Here is a 25,179-nt window from a genome sequence, read left to right as displayed (position 1 = left end):
CATCAGAACTTATTTATCTCCCATTAAAGACATTAACTATTTTTCGAAAAAGACAAAAGTCACCTCAAGTAAGCATGAAGGCATTCTATGAAGTCTTTTTTAAATTCACCATTTCCACCAAATGCAATAATGCAATACTTCAAAATGTGCACAAAAACATGTGCATGGAAACACAGCTAACGTGTGAGAAACGTGCATTTAAGATTTCCACTTAGTTACAAAAAGTGTCATCACAAACCAAAATGTAACACCTTTGCTGCAAAACACTAGTCGGCCAATAAATTTAAAGTCCAAACAGTAAAATAACTCAAATCTAATATGTCAAATAATTGAAAACGCTACACCTACAAGAAAGCATGCTTTGATATATAAATGGTAAAAAATGATGAAGTCATCTGAATTATAATCACCGTCACATGATCTATATCCTTATTATTCACTGAGCCCTTCCTATTGATAAACCTGACCTTTACCTCCAGAGAGAAAACCATTTTCTCTGCCATTTGCACCATTGTTGTACACAGGGAGTAAACCATCTGTCAATGCTCTACAGATGAATGGAGCTGGGAGGAGGCTAAATATGTGTCTGTGTGCCTGAGATGAATTCAATATGGCATGGCTTCTTTTCCATCTTTCTTTTTGGAAGCGTACGTGGAGCAGTGGATGGACTCCCGAGTGCATCGGCACATGTTGTTGCAAATGAGAGCTTAAGAAAGGAGATCAGTCTGCTGGTAATAATCTCCAACCCCTCAGGCTTTTTTCATGCAATCAGCCCGCAATGTCATGATAGGAAGCAAGCACATTTCACATAATGAATAGTACCAAGCGACACCTGAGTGACATGCTGGAGGAATAAGAACAATAGAGCATCACTGGTATTCTACTAACCATACAGGTTGATATGAAAATACCAAACTGATGCAGCATTCAATGAAATAATAAGAGGAGGAGCATGCTTTGCAAGCACAATGAGGATGTCTTGATTTTTTTCACAGTCTGTCAGCTACATAAAATCCATTCAGTGGGATTGTGGGTCTGCAGTAGCAAGCAGGTGCCGTGTAGCGGCCGTATCGAGGGGGCGTGCTGCTGACTTTGAGCAGCACTGAGAAATCGTACAAGCAGGGCGCTTGCTTTGTACCACATGGCCTTGGGGTGGTAGAGGTATCAAGACCACTCTGCTGTACTCACCTAAGATCTGACTGAAGAGCAGTTGCTCCAGGTCACCCAGCACTGTCACAACCAGTTCTGGGTCCACCTTCAGGAAGGGCTTGTCTCCTCCTTCCTCTCCCTGGCCTTTGGAACCGGACTCCCCTCCGGCTCCGGCTCCCTGTTTCTTAGCGTTGGCCTTTGCCTTGCTGGAGAGGATCTCGTCATCTGACTTCCCATCCTCAGGTGCCTTGCTTAGGGGCTTCACCTCAGCATAAGGACCTCGAGGAATGCGACTCTGCTTGCTCAAAGCAGAGGGAGCAGCCAGAGGGCTGAAGGGCTTTGGTTTGCCCTGGAACAGTGAGTGTTCAGATTTGGATAGGTTTCGAGAGAGGGGGGCACCCCCTGCGGCACTGCTGCCACCCCCTGCCGTCTTTGGCTTGCCCGTCTTGGTCTGCCCTGCTCCAGGCTTGGCCATGTCATCACACCACTTGGGCTCATAAAGGTGCAACTTCTTCTCTGCATCAGTGAGTACAGCCAGGTTTGTCATAGACCTCTGTTTGCGGAGATTGGAGGGCACTGGTAACCTGCCATCAGAGCTACCTGCCCGGTAAACCTTCAGTTCCCCCCGCTGTGTGCTCTGGGGCACTCCAGACTTGGCCCTCTTAGCTGCCATACCAACTCCTTTGCCATCTGCTTGGCCGTATGCCTTTGTACTATCCGTCCTTTCCATCTTCAGATCTCCTCTGCCTTTCACACTATTTCCAAGCATGCCTCCTGCATGAGACCATATAGAAAAGCATCAGCAAGGGAGAAATCAGGCTTCCTTATCAAACCCTTTTCCTTGTGCAAAAACATAGATAAAAATGCTTCCTCTAAGGCAATTCTGCATCCTTTTCTTCCCTGTGTCTCCTTCTCTCCCTCTTTCCGTCCTGACAGGCTGCTGCAGCTGCAGCTGTTGCAGTGCTGCCCAGGCACTCCCTTTCTCTCCTTCCCTCCCGTCCTCCTTTCCTCCGTTTTTTCCACACTCCTCCCTTCAGCACACCCTCCTGCCGCTGAACCGCGCAGCAGCGGAATGACAGCGGCAGCAGACGCAACAATGCTCCCTCCTCCCCCTGCTTTCTGCTGCTCCCTCGCCTCCGTCTTCCCTCCCATCCTCCCTCCTCCTTCCCTTGTTTTTGCCTTCATTTAAAGATGCTCCGCTGTGTCTCAGCAGAATACTGGAAATGCAAGAAAGCGATGAGGAATGATCATATGTGGTATTTAAAAAAAAGGGGCACCATTCTCCTCTGATGCACCATGTTTTCCCACCAGCTCCTCTGATTCCTTTGTTCTTCCCCTCCCCCTCCCTCACCTCCAGTGCTCCCCGTTCAATACGTTCAACATGATGCATGATTTGTGATGTTAGTGTTATTAATGTGAATGAAGACACATTTTGATTTGCAATTACAGACATAGTATGAATTATCATCAATGCAAGAAATAGAGCGTCTAGATTATCTCTTGATCCTGTCTGAGCTTCCTTCCGATATCAGTTCCAGATTTAGAGCCGGATAAATCAAATGCTAAAATCATAAAATCAGCAGTGTGTTGTCCTGCTAGTAATGCTGCTATAAACTGTATTCTTGTCATATAAAATCAACAATGGTAACATAAATGTTAAAAGGCTAATGTGCTTGAAAAAAAGAAAACAAAAATAATGATTTTCTTTTTTTTTTGCCCACTGCTTGAAAAGAAAAAAGAAAAAAAAAGAAAACTTGGCTTTAAATCTAAAAAGTGTATCAGCCAAATGGGTGACTTCACTTCAGCAGACTGAGCGAGCGACAAGATGTGCCAGTGTAAGCAACTAACACACCCAAAACCACACTTTGGAAATATCCTTAAGTCAGGGAGAGACACATATACACACAGACAGACATACACATGTTAAATTAAAAATCCAGTCATATTATTTTGAGGCGGGATATTTTTTTTTTCTTTGCTAACATATGAGTATAATCATCTTTTTAAGATATTCCACACCACCGTCTCTCAGGAGGATTGAGGAGGCTCTGCAGCACTCGCATGCAGCGCTGCTCCATGGAAACCACCCTCTCTCATCGCCTGCATGTCATCTGGACCAGACCTCTCTGCTGCGCACAAACACAGCTGCCAAAGGAACATTTACCTTTTCCATAAACTACGATTATACAACCCTCATGTTTTCATGTCTTCGTCTTTCCACGCTTAAATAATGCAAACGCAATGCTGGTGAATAGATTTTTTTCCTATTTTTATTAAGTGGAAGACTGAGTAGATGGTTACTGGTTTCCACAACACATCATGTTAGATGGTGCAAATCCACTGGATATGATTGACCTGTTAGCTACAATGCCCACAGGCTACTACTTTAACTCTCTCAATGGGTTCACAGCACACTCCACTGACTTTTCTATCTGGGTTTCAGAGCACCTGTGGCTGCTAATGGACTAGTGAGGTTGTTTGATCTGGCAATTAGTTTCTAGAAATAATGTCATGTCTTGTTCCTCCTTATCACGAGTTGCAGGGTTCCCCTGCTGACTGCCGACCACTGACAGAGAACTTTACTAGCATTATGCAGTGAATAGCCTATTTGTTTTGGGGAGTGGGAATTTCTTTATGCATTACACATTCCAACATGCCAAATGTATTTCAAGCCTTGGATGCTTTTTTAGGACATCTGTGCACAGAGAGTTTAGTTTTAGTGATATTTGAGTCTTTGTCAGTTGGACAGTCCAACCAAAATCTCTCAACAATAACAAAAATTGGATAGATGGACAGTTTGTAAAGACATATTCAAAGTCTGCCGTGGATGAATCTTATTGATTTATAACAAATAGTCTCAATGGATTGGTACACGTATTCATTGTTTCCAGAGCATGCTAACAACAAAAGTTCCCATGACTTTTTTTCTAGCTTGAGATTTGTGGTTTTGAGTGAAATGTTGGACAGATGGGAATAAATGTTCATTCTGCAAATATATAATGGAGAAACTTTCAATTGCCACCACTTCTCAGGAGAGATGAGGGTGGAGCTGCATCTTTCATTTGGTTTCTTTCACATCTGGGTCTGATTCTCATTCTCCAACTGGCCATCTGAGTAATTCTGTGTGCGTATTTATGTGTGTGCATGACATGACGAGACAGTTACACAGCTGTCTGTGATATATTTCACTGGACAGCACATGTAATCATTTGGGGCTGTTCAGCTGCTATAATGCAATGGGTTCAAAAACGTCACACCACATGTGCTCCAAGGGGGAAAACCACAGATAACATCAATGTAGATGTGTGCATAGTCACATGTAAGTCAAAGCATGGTGTTAGGGGAACATTCATAGATTGTGTTTGTGGCATTGTAGTCATGTGGTAATTATTGCCATACAAAAGCCCGTAAATGGAGATCTAATAGAATCATTGTGTTTGCTGGAATCTGAACAGCCTAAGGGATCAAGACTGACCTGAACAGTTATGAGTGGTTTCTCACCAAAAGTCTTTTCATGTAAAATGGTTTATTTATGATGAAGTCAAGCAGCTGGAAACGATAGCAAATCTAAAATCACCTCTAAGTTTAAACATTTGCCAGAGTGATTAATTTGTAGTTTTGTATTAATCCTGGAGCAGCAAGTTTCCTTTTTCCGAAACTAGGATTTCTCACCGGAGATCCTAACTGAGCTTCAGTTTCTGCAGATGTTTCTACTGAATGGTACGGTCATTAAAACAATTCTTCATCTCTCAGCTAACTTGCAGTTGACGCCGGATGACAGCTTACAAAGACACATCTCTCTGCTCTATGGTCAAAAAACAGAATTTAAGCGTCCCTCAGGTCAGTCCAGTAGAGCCAAGAGGAACTCCCAGACAGGAGGTGAAAGTCGATCCTCCCATCAAACCACTCAATCTCTCAGTCCTGCATCTGTCCACCCTCAGCTGAGGACCACTCAGTCTCTGGACTCATCTCTCCCTGAGGAGGCTGGCTGGAGGCTCCTAACCCTCAAAGTCATTAAGATAATTAAGAAGACAGTTGGAGGGTTTCATAATAGCCCAGTGAAATCATATCTGCATGTTAGATGATCAGGAGCAACAAATATATCAGACACGTTAGCCAAAACGACTTGCCAGTCATTCAGACTAGGAATTTAGGTTTTTAAACATAACACTAGCATTTCAGACACTGCTGCCATTTAATTTAGTTTTAGCACAGCTATAGATTAATCATTACTTTAAACAGACTAATGCTAATTACTTGCATGTAGTGTTTATGTAGTGACAGATTCCTTGTAAAAAATATGAATCATTTATGTCAGTTAATTTCTGCAAACTTTTACTCCTTTTACAAATGTTGGTGGTCGAATGGTCAGCCCAACGTTTGATGTGTTTGACATTTGAGCTTTCGGTTGAAATGTATTTTAATTAATGACAGACTGGCTATAGTATCTGGTTTGCACAAGGGATGCAATGATGAACTGATTTCTGCTGTTTAAAACATCTCGGTTTTGTAACAGCAAAGGCTCAGCTACACCAAGTGTTTCTGCCACTTACGGTTAATGAAGTAGTGCTGAGTTAAGATTTGGGCTTGGAATGCAATGTAACCAATTACTAATTAGTGCTAATTATAAAATGTTAGCATGAGAACATGCTAAAATAAGATGGTGAACATTGTAAACGTACCTGTCAGCATGTTAGCATTGTCATTAGTTCCCATGTTAGCATGTAACTCAAAGCACTGCCATGTCCAAGTAGAGCGTCACAGAGCTGCTAGCATTGCTATAGTCTTGTTTATATTTGATTTGATTAGCAGAAAAGAAGAACATAAATGTATTTCATGTTTGATGGGGGCATCCCAGTAACTTTGTTTGAGGTCTGGAAAGAACTAAGGAACACCAGGTTTTAACATTAAATTGTTAAACTGATGTGGCGCACTGAAAAACATCTACTCTTCCAATCTCTTGATGTGAACCCTCACAACAAACATGTTTAAGTATTCATTCTGTTTTGTGGTCACAGCTATCACCCCTGTGGCGATAGTGCTTTGCTTACTTACTTAAATCAATATCACTTATTTACAGTAGGTCTTTAATTATGTAAATCTCTCTCTAATTAGAACAAATTGATTGAATTGTTGTGGTCGTATCTGCTAATCATGGATTGCCTTCCCTCAGCAACATACTCTGAGTTCTTTAAAATAATGAAATATTGACCATGCAGATACAACTCGGTTGCACACGTGTGTGTGTACATAGGCCATGTTTGTATGTCAGTCTCTAAGCAACAAAGATGTGTGAGGTGCAGAGTTGTCACAGGCATCAGAACAAACACAACATTCAACTTTTAATGTTTAACTCAACGCTGACAGGAATGATGTAAAAATGATTACGATGGTACACCAGAGACACAAGAAACAGTGCTGCATAAACAGCACTAGTGCGTGATTTGAGAGAAGTGCTGTCTGCCAGGAATCTGTGCTTTCCCACATAAAGAAAGAAGTGAAGCACTTCAGGAAATCCTGATGCACATAACAGGTGGTACATACAGTGTGAAGCTTTCGTTGTGATTTGGCAGCAGTTCTGGTGAGAACAACTGCCACAGTGAATAGAGTCCAGTGTCAACATTCAGCCATATTAAAGCTTGGGTGTTACAGGATGCAATATAATACAATTGGAAAGAACAGGGTTTTGTATAACTAACTGGTTGAACTCTATGAACTAAGTGAAAAGGTTTGTTTTTTTCCAAGATTAAAGTAACTTGTTCTGGCATAATGATACTAAAAGGGGAGGACAAGTACTTCTAAAAAGGACAAAAGGTGAATTCAATTATTAATGGACAAAATGATCAAAGTTTATGGACTGCCAGGTCTTTAAATTTAACATCCTGAATGATAACTTTCACCCATCACCCTGTTTTACGATTGAGCATAAGAGTTAGTGCTTATGGGTCGGTTTACAGCAGTGTTTCACAACTTTTTTGGTTTGTGATCAAATGTGACTTGAAACCCTATCAAAGGCTACATATGTCTGGGCTGCGGGCATGTCTTTTTATGTGTCATTTTTGGGGGATTTTAACTGGATAGTCGACGTAAGAGATGACAGGAAACCGGGAGGAGGAATGGGGAATCGGATGCAACAAACATCCCCAGCTGGACATAAACTTGAGATGTTGTGGTTTGTGGTCTCCGCCTTAACCCCCAAATCCAAGAGCACTTCAACCCAAGAGAGCTTTATGCTTCTCATATTGATTTATATGAATAATATCTAGAGGGCTGGGAATAAAATTTCAGTATTTTACAAGAAAAAAAACATCTAAAAGTCTAGGAAAAAATTTTTTCCCACTACTGTCGAGTCAATAACCTCATGACTGCTTGGATTAGCCAAGACTTCCAACTTCAGGAACAACTAGAGCATCAGGTGTGTCTGAATTCCCACGGTAAAAAACATCAGTGGGAGGAGATTCAAAGAGACTTACCAAGATCGACCTCCATGGAGTCAGAGGAACAGTCACTAAGATCATCAAGGGAGGCATCTAGGTCCTCATGGAGCTGAAACCTGCAGGAAAAATGATAAACACATTTTAACGCATAAAGAAACAAAGAAGAAAAAAGAGACTACATTTTAAAGAAGTGCTACAAAACATGGAAAATCTGCTTTTTAAATCAGGAATTGAGGATTTAGAAGAGGAAGCATGAAATGCCCTGAGGCTGCATCATGACTTGACCTAAAAATAAACTGCAGTCTGAAAAATGCTGCTTATCTTCCCATCTTAAAAGATGAAACACTGCCCTCACCTGAACCTAAAGGGAGCAACAGTGGCCATGTTGACTTTTCCAGGCTCACTCCCTCTGCGTGGCATGTTGAACGTTTGATGTGAGGTCTTTGATTTGTTACTGGACACCTCTCCTTCAGAAGCTTGCAGGTCCTGGTTGGAAATGTTCCTCATCTCTTTTTGGATGTTGCCTGTTCCAACTGAAGACAGTCCAGATATCTCATTCCCGTTTGCACCTTTAGTATACAGCAGACGACCTCTTCCGTGGCCTACTTGGACATTAGCAGGGAGCCTGCACAAGCCATTATCCTCAACTGCATTGTCCACAGTCCGCAGCCGATATTTTCCAAAGGTCCAATTTTTGTTGGTGGTTCTTTTTAACTGGAGATCTCGTAAAGCCTTGTGGGTCAGCGTGCTGGTGCGGAGGTCCAGTGTGTCTTTAGAGCGCGGGACTTCTCTCTTTGATATTTGAGGGCTGCTGTATGCTGAGCACGTTCCATCGGTTCGCTCTGTAGCTGCAGGGCTTCGATGAGAATACATGCCAGTTTTTTGCTGCAGCAGATGGTTCTTTAAAGCTGCACCTCTGAGCATCTCTGCTGGATCCGTGGACACAGAGGATGAAGAAAAGGAAGGCCGTCTTTTGGTGCCATGCTGATACTGCACTGTGGGGTTGGGGAGGCCACTGTATTGTTGTTTGGGATCCATCTTCGAGAGAGGCATCATGCTCCGAGGTAAAGGCAGACTCGAGCTGACACCTGCGTCACTCTGACTCTGAGATATGACTTTGACATTCAGTCCACTGCTCATGGTTGGTGAGAGTCACTGGATCTGGAAAAGAAAGCAAGAAAATCAAATTAAGAACAAAATCTTCAAGTATAAATAAGTAAGAACAGACCCAACGAAAACAGATGTGACCTGTGTTTCAAGGTCTTACTCAAAGAAAACAAAAGAAGCGGGGGGTATCCACACACTTAATATGACTCCTGAATTTTATTAGACATGAAACCCACCTACCGGCACCGTTAAAGTTCAGTAATTAACATGTCATGTCTTGTTTAATCCGTATAAATGAAAGTATAGACTAGGCAAAAATCTGTTTTACTGGGGGTTGAGTGCCACACTATTTCTTGGTCCACTGAAGTCAGTGGAGACCACTGACTTCCTGTTGTCTCCACTTGGTGTGTCGCAGAGACCACTGACTTCCTGTTGTCTCCACTTGGTGTGTCGCACTCTTTGTGCAACGATAAGCTAACCATCTTAACACGAGTAGTGTCCATCTTCTCATCCAAAAACGCATTTTCTTTTTCTTCCAAAATGTCTAACTTGGACTAAAAGTCCAACAAGGAGCCCAATAACAACACAACTCCATCATGTTTGGAGTTACCTCTTGAATATGGCTACTGCCAATTCCAAATATCAGATATACATGACATGAAACAATTAGAAGAGGTTGACCAAAAAAACGGTAAAAATACTCTTGGTGGTTCCATAAAGATAATCATATATTCAGTATATAAAGCACTGAAGCCATGCACCATCAGCTGTGGATCTATCCTTGCTCTATACTGCATGATGGATAACAAGCTTTCATTTAAGATTTATACTGTAGAAAACAGCTGTGAATTCCAGGGTGTCTGGCTCACAGAGAGGAGGTTTCTAACCTCGGAGGTACTGACTAAATGTGAATGGGAAGGAAGAAAGAAGAGAAGATGGTTTGAGGGGAAGGAGCATTATACCATTATGTATCAATTACACCATCAAAGTAGTCTGAAAGTCTGAGATCCAGATTAGTCACCAATTTAAATTCCTCAATGGGGAGAAACACTGAAGTGAATGAAACTCAACAATGAATTCTGTTTAGGTGACATTTGGTTGCACTCTGAAGTGAATAAGTGAAGCAGCTGATCCAAGGCCAAATAAATCAAAAGGTTAAATAAGGATTCAAAGAACCCACAACCTTTGTAACTAATCTAAACAACAACATTGTCTTTAAAATTAGATTATAGACATTAAATAAAGAAAAATCAATCAAAGCATCAGCTGTATCTAAAAAGGCACCATATGTCTCAACAGCTTTGCTTAATGTATTCCTGGTCCGCCAGCCATAACCTCCTGTGTGAGACGTGCTGTGAAAACCAGTGACAGACTGACACTACTTGGCACGTCCAGCAGGATAACGGCTCCTTTCAGGCCATGCCAACACCGGCTGTCCCCACCCCGGCCATGCAGACAGCACCTCCCGCCAAAGATATAATGGTGGGGGCTTCGTCAGCCCTCCAGATCCATCACCTCAATCCCCTCACATAATGCTGATAACTGATAACAGTGCAAGACGACCATGAGAAAAAAAACAACTGGTTACTACCAAGTGAAATCACTCATGAAACCGAACTAACAAATCTAACAAAGTTTCTCTGTCATATCTTCGTCTTTCTTATATTGTCAGTGTATGAAGTCCTCAGTTTAATATTCCAATTCTGCTATTTTAAGGTTAATGGTTGCACAATTAATAAATCAATTAGTTGCCCTAAACTTTAATGATAAATGATTAATCTTTTGAATCATTTTTCAGGTAGAGATGCAAAAGATTTACTTCTTCCTGCATGTATTTGCTGCTTTTCTCAGTTATTATGACTCTCAAAAAACATCAATGGACACTTTGTGGACATAACGATTAATCAAGAAAATAAGTCCAACGATTAAAGTAACAACCACATGAGCATAAGGTTAAATACACACAGAGAGATTAATTCCATCTTGTTCTGAAGCATAGAATAATAAAGTCATCAAAGAAATATCATCTGTTATGCACTGAAAGAAATGGTTTACTAAAACAGCCATGAAACACTGAATTGGCAAAGTTGTTGAGGGAATTCTTCTCATGGAAATCAGTCATATAACAGTACTTAAGATGGCAATGTTAGGGATTTTTTTTAATTTTTGCATTTTTTAATGGATTTTTTTCAGCAATGGTCTATTCTGTTCATGTGACATCTTTTGCATGTCTGTTAGTCCTAGTGTTGCTTTTCCTCAAAAGTTATTTCAAGTCCCAAAACAAGTAGAGATGAGTAGAGAGAGTTGTATGCTGTACAGATCCACCCATTGATGACAAAACTGTGATTTTGGGCTACATAAATAAATAAGCTTAAATTGTCTGTCTACCTTTTAATCATCTTAAAGGACATGTGCTGATAGCTAAACTAATATCTACAGTAATCACATTTGTGTCTCTTTCTGCCCTCATCCCTTAAATATGTCTCCACCTCATGCTTTATTTATAAAGTGTAGTGAAGCCTGGAAACAACCGGATGTGCATGACAAACACAGACACAAAACACACATACATAGACGCACATGCTGTACATGTAAACAGCAAAAGTTTGTGCATTTAACAGGAAGTTGTATTTTACATTCAAGGCAACATGGTTAAAATTAAATTCACAAAATTAATACAAATATATTTTTTTAGTATTAAAATAATAACAGTGTTTATTCATGGTATAATTCTATTGCACTGACTGTTGATCAACGGTAATATTGAATTACACTGATGACAACCACAAATAAATAAATATTATCTGCTAAATGTGATAGGATGTGTTTGTCTTACCTGAGTAAATAACATGTCCAACATTTGTCAATCTTCAGCTTAGAGACAATAAGACGACAACAGCATGGTGCGGAGCAAGCTAACTCAACACAGACGGGCTACACTTAACAGTATAATGCAGCTTACAGTAATACAATTTAGACCCACGTGCTGTGTGAGTGGGGGAAAATCGATGCTGGACGACAACAAGCCCGAGAGAAAAGTGAAGGGAAACTACATGTCTTGATGTCTCCTACAGTGCTACACACACACACACAAACTCACACACACACACACAAACTCACCATAGTGTCACTTTCACATACACACACATTTCACCCAATCTGAACAGAGATATTAGTGACTTCATACTTCGATCTTTCTCTGGTGACATCATGCTTTGTTTTCCCCCCAGGGCTCATGTTTCTGTGACAGTTTGAATGAAACTTTGAGCTCCTTTTTCTAACATGCCAGTCTTTCAACATGCCATCATCAAAGCATCCATCCAACAGTGCAAGGAGCTAAAACTGCCCCAGTCTTTCAAACCTATAATCAGCCTGAGGGCCAGACTAAAGATACTCATACAGACCAAGAAAATGTCGGCATGGGATCACTTTACTCTGGTGAAGTCTCCCATGTGCAGTGCCAAAGGATCTGATGCTGCACTCACAAGACATCAGAAGAATCTATTTTCTAAATGCTATTAATACATTTTAGAAGAAAGAAAAAAGATGATCATCTTAAAATGTTGTTGACCAGATCTGGAAATCATCATCATCATCATTCATTAAACTGTTTCAGGGCTTTTAATGTCAATATTGCTTTGTGTTAAACGTCATCTTGTGAGGTGTCACCTTATAAAATAGTAATTGTTTCCTTTCACTTGTAGATATTTTACAGAGCTGAGCATGGTCCTGCTGTTTCACTGTCTTTGTGCTCCAGTTTCTCTCAATTCCAGCTGATAGATAATAGAGTTGAATGAGTGCATCATTATCTACATAATTCAATTTTCTCAAGACTGTCGTACTATCTGGTTTTACAAGAGGCCTGATCTAATTTTTATATATAGAACCAAGTCCCAGATTACTAATTTTCACCACTTCTTGCTGTGTCCTAGCTCTGTCCAAAAGGAATTCTGGGCAAACATGGGCCGAGGTCAACTCACACTGTATTAATACAATAGACACACACACATACGTGCACACAAAAAGCTCACAAAAACACATTCACATGCACTGAAGAGCATACAGTTTGACAGAAGCTCTTCTTACATTTGGCTGAAGGCACACTGTTAGGTGACACTAGTCTAGACTTTGTGTTTCCATTGATTGTGACAGACACTTTGTGTTTACGTTTTCCCTCCAGCACCTTCGTTTTTCAGCTATTTGGTAGACTTGGACAGCAAAACAGCAAGAGATACAGAGCTGTAGTGTTAGTTTTTTTTTTTTTGGTATATCCGACTCACTGTTTTCTCTTCATTTTACCTAGACTGTATGAAATGCATTTTTTTGCATGCAATCCAGTTCATTATGATGACAATTTGTAGAAAAGAAAATGAAACTTCTTTTGTTACCATTAAAACTGTTTTCTGTTTAAACATGCAAATCATTTAGTAAAAAGAAATGCCTCATGTTATTTATTTTTTTAGTTATTTAGTAGTATTATATTCAGAAGTAGAATGGTTGTACATTTTTATAACATATTTCATTAAAATCATCAAACTGAAGCCAGAATAACATTCAATCAATTTATAATGCCAACAGCTACTATTGGAGGGCTATTAAATTTGGTAAACACATTCATGATCATGTTCTAGCACCATTGTCGGGTCAAAATTTTACTTTGTTTGACCAAAGTTGCATCACTAATCGCACTCCCATCATCCTCAGCTGTATTTTGTGTTTACTGCTAAAAGGCTAAATTACAATGGTGAACATGATAAACAACAAACATATTGGCATTGTTCTCATGAGCATGTTAGCATGCTGAGGTTAGCTCAAAGCCCCACTGTGGCAAAGCATCACAGAGCCGCTAGCATGGCTGTAGACTCTCAGTCTCGTTAATTGTTTCTGTCTTACTGTGAGTGTCACAATCAATTTGAGTCGTTTGAGTAAACAAAATATGCCAACTATCTTTCTTTTTGTGTGTGATTAAAACTCTAATTGCTGACATTGCCCATAAGACATTGTCACTGTTAGTTATTTGTTTCACCCAAACCCCAGAAACAGAGGATGTAGGTAAACATGCAGTCTGTGCAATGTAAATTTTGTAGATTTTTTAAAAATGCACAAGCATTTCTTTGTAGGCAACACTGATCTGTAAACTGTAATGTGTGCACATCTTTTGTTATCAGATTACTTAGATTATTATATTCCTCTGTCAGCGTGGCGGCAAAAAGACGACAGACGATATTATGGCCAGACTAAAGTGGATCACTGTATCACACGATCAAAGCTGCATCCTTGTGTCCTCCCTATTTTTTATTTTTTTTTAGAAAAAGAGATATAATAACACCACTCCAGACAATATTTGAGATGTTTCCTGTCTCCTTTACATCGATAATCTTCAAACTCTCCCTCCTCGTCGATCACAGATTGTAATAAAAATTACAGCAATGCAGCAGCACTCCCCTGCAGTGTGTGTGTGTGTGTGTGTGTGTGTGTGTGTGTGTGTGTGTGTGTGTTTACTTATAAGGGCATCTGCAATAGATAAACCATGTTTTTTCTGTCTAGTCATCACCTACAAATATGTCACTTCATGTATTACTTGTCATATTTGATTAACATAATTAGTCAGAGATTACCATAAAACTATTAAATACTGACATATTGTCTTTTTCATTAAAGCCTACTGTACTTTTTGTGGCATGCGAGATTAGAGTGGGCATTTAGGCGGGTGAGTTAATCTGTTGGTCCATTACAGGGATTTATCCGTCATAAGTCATTTTAAGTGATTAACCATGGTCAGTAAAGCCATGACATCATCAACACCATTTAATGCTTCAGCTTCAGGCAGCTGTTTCCTGTTAGCACTGTGTGTAACTATTTAGAAATCCTTCAATTAAACTGAAATGGTCTTAAAAGGGCAAAATCCACATTCAATCATGGCTTCTCTCTGTTGCTGGCATCAAATTCAAAATGTAAATATTGAAAAAAAACAATAATTAAGTCTCACTTTCAACATTCGATAAGTTGCCTTTGTGTTATTTTCAATTAAATGTAAGATATTCGCCATCAATGTACAATGGTGTGTTTACGTTTTCTCCTCTAAATGTGAGTGTTATTTCAAAGAAGTGTATTCAGTTTTTAAGATGACAATAGAGGTATTCTTTATAAGGTGGCCCCATAAAGCATTGCAGGAAAACACTGAAAATAAACAGGCTGCATCACGCTTGCATGTATTTAAAGAACAGCAGCTGTCTTGTCAAAGAGTTAACATTTTCCGTGGAAGACCTTTTGACATGTCACAGCAGGAAAATCCCAGGTGTAAATGGAGGCTGAGTTCAATTTAGGTGCTTTAGTTTCCACTAGAACATATGTTTATAACAGAGGCATCATTAATAAGTTAATAACAACTGTGTTTTTCCTAATACCACAAGTCAAACATCTGCTGTGGAAAAGGCAGATTAGATCAAACACGTACAGGCCCACCTTCAGAGACATCATTAAGTGAGTATGGACATACAGACCTGTATCAAAGCAAAACGTAGCATAGCAAGTGTGCCAATTACCATCATTTCCTGTCTAAATTGACTGAAAGATCAAGATGTGTGAGGATCTGGGTGGCACCTCTTATAAACAGTCTCCTTAGGGAAACAGTGACTTTTTCATTTTGGCAGGGCTTTCGTTCACCAATAAAACCTAGGAAATTCTTGTTTCTGCCTGGTATGAATTTACCATTTATAAAGCAGTTTTCAGTCCTCTTGACTCAGACACATCCTGTTTTTTTATTGCAGTATTCTTTTAGAGTTTTACACCTGATCACCAGACATTGAACCACCTGTGCCCTGGAGACCAGGTTTGACAGCTGCTGCCTGTACAAACATACACCCAATGAACTGCAGGCTTCAGGCACATGCAACAAACTTTCTATGGTTTTTCGTGCCATCATTACATTTTTTTTTAGATCAAATATTAAATGAATAACCAAATAACTGTCCGTGACTATTTGTAATCATCCAGGGTGGTTGTTTTGAGGAATTTTGTCAAAAGGCTTTAAGCCTGCACAGACAGTGTTTCAATCATGCGCTGACCTAATTTTCTTTTTAAAAACACACAAGCCTAAAAAAGATGGATTGCTTATATGAAAAAAATGCCTTTCAAATTAGCAGCATCTGCAGCCAGGGTCTGTTTGTAAACAGGTTCAATGAGGCCTTTTCATATATATGATATTCCAGGTTACATTGTTGAGCTGACATAAATAATTTCTTTTAACCTGAAACAAAAGCAGACGTTGCCCCAGAAGGACCAGAAAAGGAATTATAAGCAGTACAAGATGTTGCTTTGTAAAAATCCCTTATGCACACTGAAACAACCTGCCTCTGCAGTTATATGCTGCTGTTATGCAACTGACACAGTTTTCTGAAATGAACTGTAGCTCATGTAGGAATAGGAAGGCGGGCAACACAGCATTCTGCAGTGCTGTGATGAGTCAAACTGTGGGCAGTTGTCTGCGTTGGACTATCAGTCTTGTGAACTGGGTCATTAGAGCATGTAGGAGAAGAGAAATGCATCAGAAATATGGTTGGAAACTCTCCAAACTATGCAGCAACAACATCTAAAATAGCACAAGTGATTCAGTTCATGCATAAGCAAACAAAACATGCTTGTTTACTTTCATCCCTGAGGCACACAAGGAAAGAGGAAGGAAAGACTGCAGTCAGTAAGAATGTGTGCAGCTCTCTGTTTCTCTTTGATATCCATATCGAAAACATATAAATAGTGACCTATTGTTAAATTGCAATAAGAAATTAATGAGGAGTTAAATTCCAGCAAATATGTTAAACTGCAAGTACATCTGCATAAACCTTCATTTTCCTTTATTTTAATCTGCCAATAATATATTTACAATTATTGACTATACTTTTGGCTGAAGCAGTATGTAGGATTTAGTGGCATCTAGTGGTGTAGTTGTTGACTGCAACCCCCACTTTTCACCCTCTGTTTTCTAGCATGTAGGAGAAACTACAGTGGCTGCAAAAGAGCGTAAAGAAGCGAACACAGTGTTTATGTGCCTGTCTGCCAGTTCTGGGCTACTGTAGAAACATGGTGGTTAAACATGGTGGGCTTTGATATAAAATTCTCATTCTAAGGCAACAAAAAGATAATTATTCTTTTCAGGACATTGTACACTAATGGAAACATGGTTATGAGTGTTATTATTATTCTGTTTCTGCTATATTCTGTACACAGAGCCTTATAAACTGGACCTTTAAAGATCATCTTTTCAGGAAGCTCAGTACGAACATGTTTTGCAGCTTTTTTAACCATTTTTTTTAAAGCTGTCTTATGTTTGTGAAAGAATAACAGCATTAATGTTTAGCAGGTTTTAATCCAAACAACAAAGACACAATATGTCAGTAATAATCCTGATGTCCCCACATACAACATCTGTATGAACAAACACATTCACAGACATTTTTATCAGCGCCGGAGTGACACGAGTCCTTCTGTCAGCTGCCACAGTCAAAGTCACAGTTTATATGACCGATTGAACATCTGCTCTTCTCATTCCTGAGAGCTGTCACCGCTGTCAGCCTGTTTCAAGATCCAACAGAGTAAACAGCAGAGAGCTTTTCTACTTTTTTTTCATCTGCAGTAGCACTTAGGGTACGAAAATGGAAAATTGTATTGTATGCCAGGCTGCTATAGCTTAACAATACATTAAACAGACAAGTGTGGAGATTTCCATCCACATCGATGAGTTCACTGTACACACTTTTAGCCAGAAGGGCAGGAACTAATTGAAAACAGCTTAAAATGAGTGCATACATACAGTATGGCTCACAGTGGCAACACTGAACACAGTCTTTAAAACTGCACAACCTAAAATGACCAACTCAAATGTTCACCCTCTCCATCTGTCAGTACATCAGATTAAATGCAGACTTTTAGGGAGTTTATGTCAGCGTTTATTCAAAGTCAAATGCACACATTCACACAAAAAGTGTCTCAGCACATTTTAAAAGGGGAACTGAATCAGGAAATAAACTTGAAGACCTACCAGTTCACTACTTTTGTTCTTATCCTGTCTCAGTTTATGCATTTTGTGAAGCCATTTGAATTTCTGCAGCATGGGTGAAATGTTCTATAGAAATACTGCTGCTTCATGTCCTTTCACCCAGTTCACCCCAAAATAACTCCATAACTAACATTGATCTTAAACAAATGAAGAATATATGTAGGCTACATGTTATGACTGCATAATAACGTGTAATAGCATGTTATAATGTGTCATAACGTAATCAACGTCTGTAATCAACCAGGCTAAGACGCAACTTCGTAATAAGTAATAATTACAGTCTCTACACTATCTTAATCTTCACATACATAAATAACCAATATACTGACTTTTTACAAGAACATGGTAAAACTGCAGTAAGTAAAATCATGGCCTAAACTAAAAGAACCCAGACTGCTGTTGTAAACAATTTGGACTTGTTTACTGGCTGCTAAATGTTTCACTTGAAATACAACAAAATGAATGTCACAGTGGAGCTTTCATCTGTTGTATCATCTCAGTGGGGTCGTTCACTGTTCTGTTCACATCTGGGATTTGCAGTTTTTTCTCATTTGCAATAGGAAATTGGTGAGACTGTTTAACTAAAAACACAGTCAGCCGTTCAGCCACATACCAACAGCAGAGGACCTCCACTATGACTCCCAGATGCCAAACGGAAGTTCACACAATCAGTGAAGTTAAATCTGTCTGTAAATCTCTGACATAACATATTGTCATAGCATCCATTTTCTGAAAGGACTTAAATATAACCACTGTCTGTTAGTTCAGTTAAACAGTGTTATCACCAAGAGCCTCTTGTGTTCTTCCATCAGTGTCTGGTTTCAACTCAGTTTCTGCTCACTGGGGGTAGGCTGCGCTGAAATGTCAGTCCTCTGGGGAGGTGCAGTGGCTGCAACGTGTCACTCAACAGCTGACAAGATGTTCTCAGTGACATAAATTGTAACCTGAAGACTTGAGACTGAAGAACTACACTTTATTCTGAAGTTCAACTGACTTCAAGCAAGAAGAAAGTACTAACTAAAACATATTTATTTAGAAGAAGCTTCCAAATCAGTTAATAATAATTTTCCTATTTTACAGCCAACCACATTCATTTGTGTTTAAAAATCTAATATGTAGCATTTCTGAATTGAAATTGAAACTGCAGTGTAAAAACTATCCCTGACATTATCATCCACCACTAGTCATGTTCGATATCCTTGCCTCCAGAAGCCATCACAGACTCTGCACCAAAACAAAGACGAAGCCAGACCTACTTTGCCCTCACCTTGTGTCACATCTGATCTCTGACAAAACTCTTTGTGTAAACAGCTTTATTTGGAACGCATAAAATATGTATCAGGTTTTCCAAGGCCAGCACACATGTCATTTTGGGTAAGCCAAGGTGGAACATGTCTGCCACTGGAGCGTGTCTGTGGACGAAACTTTCCAAACCAGAGAAACCACACACATACACATACACATACACATACACATACACATACACATACACACAGACAGTTTGATTCAGGACACACTGAGACGTGGCATTTACGAGGGAACAAAAAACCCCTTTGAACATGATGCTCCCCAGTATTTGAAAACATCCCATCATAACATCAGGGTGCATGCATGTGCTATAATATTATAAACATCATAATTATTTTGATGACATGTGTAATTTGAAATCAGCTATGGGTTTACTGTGCAGTAGCTTTGTGTGACCACAATGCTTACAGTGGTACTTCTTTGAAGGAATGATGAGAAGGAAGCTACAAAGTATCTGCTTTACGTATGCAGAGCCTCGGAAAGTGTCTTGGACATGATGCAGGCTGTTGAGAAGAACTGCCCTCAGCAGCATTTTTTACCACCATAATGGATGTTGTCCTACCACAGGACACTATTTCTGTTGTAGTACCATAATCTGGAGTGATATTGAAGTTAGTTAAGTTCAAAAGTGCAGCAAGTTGCACACAAGATAGATCTGTTTTATTGGCAATGACATCACCCACCATTAGTGGTATTCCCAGAGCCATGCATGAACTCCCCATGTAGAATTGAATTACTTTATGGTCTGTATTGTGTGCATCAGTGCAGGCTACGGCTGATGGAAATTCAATACTTTTTGGTACAAGCCTAAACGTGTCATCAGAAACGTATATCTAAAGCTGAAATGCAATGCTTAGTCAGATTCCTTCTTTTATTAGCCGTCTGAAATGTCTAGTGGAATATCCGCAAGATAGATTGGCATTGATGATGAATGCTAATGACTTGGGTGATCCCCTGACTTTTTATCTTGCACAGTACTTTGGTTTATGACTAAATACCTGCAAAACTAAGACATTGCCATCAGACTCAGATGTACTTTGCATTTAGTGTAATTTTGAAAATGTGAGCACACTAATAAGCAGATGATGAAGATGATAAACATTATGTTTACTGCATTATATCTGCTATGCATGGTGTACCACTGTCATATGACTATAAAAAGGATGAGGCAATGTGGTTACAATCTGCTACTACACCTCTAGATATCACTATATCTTAGACACCGGTCCTAAAAACGTAGCATCTCCTTATAAAGCTGTAATGTGTAACATTACAGGAAACTTCTGATTTACATATTTAGCGACATTAGCATTTATTTGGAGTTGTGTTTCTGGCCACCCAATGAAATTAAAACCAATATTTACAATCAGTTGAACTCCACTTTAGTCTCCACCGACCTCTGAAGAAATGTCTTGACCTCTGTCAGCTATGTTCGACAGCTAATCACTAACTATGTCCATTTTCCATTTGGTGCTGGACAGACAGAGTTACATAAAAAAGGCTGTATGATGAAAAAAAACTTTTACCTGTACAGAAACTTATATTATATTGAAAACGGCATCAAAAAATACAAATCTAATACTCACCCTTACTGCATGCATACATTTATAAATCATACAAAATGAGTCTTTATGTTTACCACTGTGTTTTACCTCAAATGTCGGACGGTCATTAGAAATGTCTTCTGGCACTGAAAGAACAGCTCATGTTGATTCACTCTCTGATGAAGACATCAAACAGCAACGCATGAATGACTACAGTCTACTGTGTCCCTATGTAAACTAAGGAGATGAGTAGTGAGAAAAGTGGGAGCTGATGCAGTGGTATCTTATAGCACACATTGGTATGAGTCAGCAGTACATCCCAGTCAATTACTGAGCACATGATTCCTTGTCCCAGGGAGAACAATAAAAGTCCAGTATGGGCAAAGTCTTTGTAGGAATCAGTTCAACTGCCTAACTGTGTCCTGTTGCCTTTAAGCCTGCAGTCATACACATGATAGAAATATCTCAACCAACCACGGGATACTATGTTGCTCACATCCTCAACAAACACTATAGTGTAATGCACTTTGTAGTGGTGCACTTGTTTGTCTACAACAAGGTCATTAGGGCAGAATGGAAAGTTAAGATCAATAAAATGATTTAAAAATCAAACTTAATTAAAAGAAACTATGCAGCTGGCATGCCACTCTCTAGTCAAACTGTAATAAAACATACTCTGACAGATATTATTCATCCTCAGTATTCAACAGGGAACTTAAACTTACCTGAGATGAGGTTGCAAAAACTTAGTGAAGCGTTAACAAGCGCAAGGGAAGCTGGGACCACTTGGCGATGAGAGTGTCAAGCTGAGTGATGAGTATTATGTTCAGGTGTCCATCAGTCCATCCCTCTCATGCTCTAACTGTGCAGGGCAGCTGCTCCGAGCCCTGTGCTCGTACTGTACACTGTCCGACACACAAACTCCCAGATGGGGCAGCGAACAGCCTCCAGCTCAAACAGCACCTAGGACCGAAGCATTCCAGCATCCGTCCGATGTCTGGATCAAAGTGGGACTGCTCCCTTCCTGCTTGCATAACAACGCTCTAGACAGATGCTCTGCTGCAGTTGGTGCCTGTGGATCACACTACTTAGCCGACAGGCACTCTCTCTCAGACTTGCAAATGGACCTGGCGCTGTTCCAGCCCCAATCTCTCTGAACAGAAAGTGCTGAGCTTAAACTGGGCTATATACCTGGTGAAACGATTATAAAACTACCTTATACTACACACTGCCTCTCTCTCACTTTGTATCAGTTCAGCTTGCTTTGTTACATATGCATCTTTTCCGCCTGCCGCTTAATGTCCTGAGTCACAGCCAGAGCCAGTGAACTGAACTGATTTGAATTGTCACTGCATGTTTGTAGTTGGCTGCCTACAAGGCACAGGCTCCCTCGGTGGGAATCTGGGCCAAAGGAAACCGACACAGAGGTGTCGGCTCAGGAAAAAAAAAGAATGACAAGGGTGATGACATGGTGACAGCATGGGCTCACACACATTTTCTCATATAATCTTTGAGGTGGGGATTACAAACTGTGACTAAGACAACCCCCCTGTGTGTTGTGAGGCCAAATATTGCAAAGTGACTCACCCAATCAACTTATGTGTAGGCCAAGGACATGTGGTGGATCATGACCAAATTTAGTAAGTGCCAAGGGCAAGAAAACCGGTGTGAGGATACAAAGCAACGGGTGGTGTAACAGAGGGTAATGTTATACTTTCAACTCTTTTGCAAATTTGAGCAAATTGCCTCTCCTTCAAGTTAAATCTCTCTGCTGGATGACTTAAATTCGTGAGGAGAGATTATAAACTGAGACAGTTTGAAAATTAGAGGCCTACATCTTCTGTGGAGTCGCACACAGGAGTTAAATGAGGATTTCAGTCAAAGATGTACAACTGGCTGAACATAGAAATATTCAGAAATGTGTAATTAATACACACACACACACACACACACACACACAGTACACACATGCTGTCTAACCTTGAGAAATACAAATTGCTATCTACATTATTAGATCCCTCACACAGGGCTGAACATGCAGCTTAATTAAAAGGTGCCAAGATAAAGAATCAGTAGGTTCACAGGCAGGTACAAACGATGAACTGAGTCAATAGCAAAGTCCTTCATCCCTCACTCTACTCTCACAGCTTATTAATTGTGCACTTCACACTTCAATGCACGTTCTGCTTCAGTTGATAAACCTTGTCACCTTTGGCATCGGCATGGCTTACAGCAAGTAGTACACACCAAAAGACAGCAAGACACAGCCAGAGAGCGAGAGAGAGAGAGAGAGGAATCAGGGTGTGTCTCAGCATCACTCAAACACAATCTGTACCCGTATGTGACCTCTACTGACTAATTTATGAAACTGCATCTCTTCACCTCTCATTATGGCCACAGTGCGTGCCACAGAGCTGGAGTCAGCAGAGAGCACATCAACATGCAGCTTGATGAACCGGACAAAGGGGGTCGTCCAGCTCAGACATCCTGCCAAACTCCCTCTGCCCTAAATACCCTAAATGCAATTATCTAATTTCCTCCCCAAAATGCATCTAATGAGGTTTATTCTTTGAATAGCGGGTTATATTTTCATATTATCATGCATTTAAATGATCATATGAGAATTAGCACAAAAATTGTTGGCTACTTGTGTCAGAACAGCTTGCCTTTGTTTTCTCACACAGACTTGGACAAGAGCTTTATTGCTTAAAAGTTCAATTTAGACAGATTAGTAACTTTATTATTGACGTGCCTGAACATCGAGGCATTTCGTTCATGAGTTGGATTTAGGTCACTGTTGACATCAAAATGCCATGTTCAAATGATAAGTCAGCAAAGATGGGCTGCAGCTAACAATTCTTTTTTTAAATTGTCGATTAATCTGTTGATTATTTTCTTAAATAATCATTCGGTCCATAAAAGATCAGAATGTTGTTTTGTCTGATCACAAGTCTATAACACAAAGATGTGGTTAAATGTCACAGAAAACCAATAAACCAGCAAATATTCCCATATTTGTTGCTTTAAAATGTCTTCACAATTAAGAGATCAAAATAATTGCTTTAATTTATTTTAAATAATTATTGATATTCAGTCTGCTGATTGTTTCGACTCTACATTTAAATTAAAATACTCATGCAAATAAATGCACTTGGAAAATATTGTGAAATGAGGCTACAGGGGATTATTGAGGCAGAAATAACACACAACAACAACAACGTGGAAATCAGCCACAGTAGATTTAACACTAAACACTGACATGCACAGAGCCAAATACAACAACACACTAACGACTAGATGCAAGCACATTCTCAACTCACCTCCTCCAGCTCTTCCTTCTCACCTGACAACTTGGCAAAGCTTATTTGAAAAATGCTGCAGAAAAAGGAGACCATTACCAGGGGAGGAGCTCTGACTTGAAGTCAGGTCAAATGCCCAAAAAAAACCCCAACTGTGCCGAATTCCTTCATGAGACTCCAATACTGCACTGATGGATGGACCCACAGCCCAGCCCTGTCCCTGCCTCTTATCTTGCTTTGCCTTTTATCCTCTCCTCTTCCTCTGGATTAATCCATTGAGCCTCTGTCACTCTACTCCACTCTTCCTCTCTTTTCCCTCTCTGTCATGAGCATAATCACATGTACTACTACACAACTGGCCAAGGCGGATGTCCACAGAGCAGAGACAGAGGGCTAGTGTTGGCCAATTGCTGGCTATAAATAGGCTTCTTGGATTCATAATTGTCTCTTCCTATGATGGTGAAGAGCCTAGAGGGCTTGTCGAGAGGGAGGATCGCAGACCAAGCAGCATCACTCTCTGCTGGCTTTTACTCTCCTCCTTGTATTGACTTCAGTCTCCCTATCAGTATCACCTTTCCTGATTCTCCTCTTCTGTGGATATCTGAGTCATGCTGGAAGTGCTAACACCCATTTTTTCTAACTGAATGATGATAAAAAAATAAACAATAAATGCTCCAGAATACATTAGATTGTACTCTGAAAACAACAGGATGAGTTTATAGCTACACTGACCATGAACCACCAATGACTATAGATCTATCATAATATAAAGGTCATGTGTGATGATGATGTGTTCTAAAACAGACTGTGAACTCCCGACCTGCACGATTGTTGAATGTCAAGATCACCAATAAAATGCCAACAATGCTTTTAATGTAGTAGTAGTAGTAGCCGTGGTAGCATATTATGTCAAAACCAAACCAAATTATTGGTGGTAACAGTGGTGAAAAGAATTTTCTTCACCGTCCAGTGAAATCTGTGTAGCTCAAAAATCCATCAGCATAAGAGGTGGGATTAGTTTTTTCCTTCAATAAGGGAACACTTAATCCTTTAATAGAACCAAATCATAAACCAATCGAATCATCTGGAAAATGTATTGTTACAAAGTTGAAAACAGGGAGGTTTTTCTTCGCTCATGATAAGATGATGTTTGAGATTTTGACAAAAAAGCAGTAACTCATCAAAGGATATGACTTCTCACATATAACATTACTTTTGATCAAAAAGTGTCTATATTATAAAATTAGACGTAATAAAACTCTCATTTTTAACAACCGTCC

At 39.9% G+C, this 25,179-nt stretch overlaps 1 protein-coding gene across 10 annotated transcripts in view; it reads right to left on the bottom strand.

The window, feature by feature from the left end:
• Window positions 1–24,148, bottom strand: part of nav1b (neuron navigator 1b) — a 67,250-nt gene extending 43,102 nt beyond the window's left edge. For 5 of the 10 annotated variants that reach the window (XM_027279081.1, XM_027279084.1, XM_027279085.1 and 2 more), the window contains exons 1-3: window positions 23,921–24,147; window positions 7,942–8,747; window positions 7,623–7,702 (exon numbers count right to left, since the gene is read on the bottom strand). In XM_027279081.1, the coding sequence (XP_027134882.1) occupies window positions 7,623–7,702; window positions 7,942–8,726 (865 nt within the window). In that variant the 5' untranslated portion in view covers window positions 8,727–8,747; window positions 23,921–24,147. Of the gene's footprint in view, window positions 1–1,188; window positions 2,124–7,622; window positions 7,703–7,941; window positions 8,748–21,325; window positions 21,489–23,920 lie in introns of those variants that run through there. The other 5 variants (XM_027279089.1, XM_027279090.1, XM_027279087.1 and 2 more) reach the window with 4 other exon arrangements.
• Between the last annotated feature and the right edge of the window lie 1,031 nt (window positions 24,149–25,179).

The sequence above is a fragment of the Larimichthys crocea genome, chromosome VI (genome assembly GCF_000972845.2).
Source record: "Larimichthys crocea isolate SSNF chromosome VI, L_crocea_2.0, whole genome shotgun sequence".
NCBI lineage: Eukaryota > Metazoa > Chordata > Actinopteri > Sciaenidae > Larimichthys > Larimichthys crocea.
Note: the sequence above shows the minus strand (reverse complement) of the source record. Positions and strands in the feature narration are given on the sequence as shown.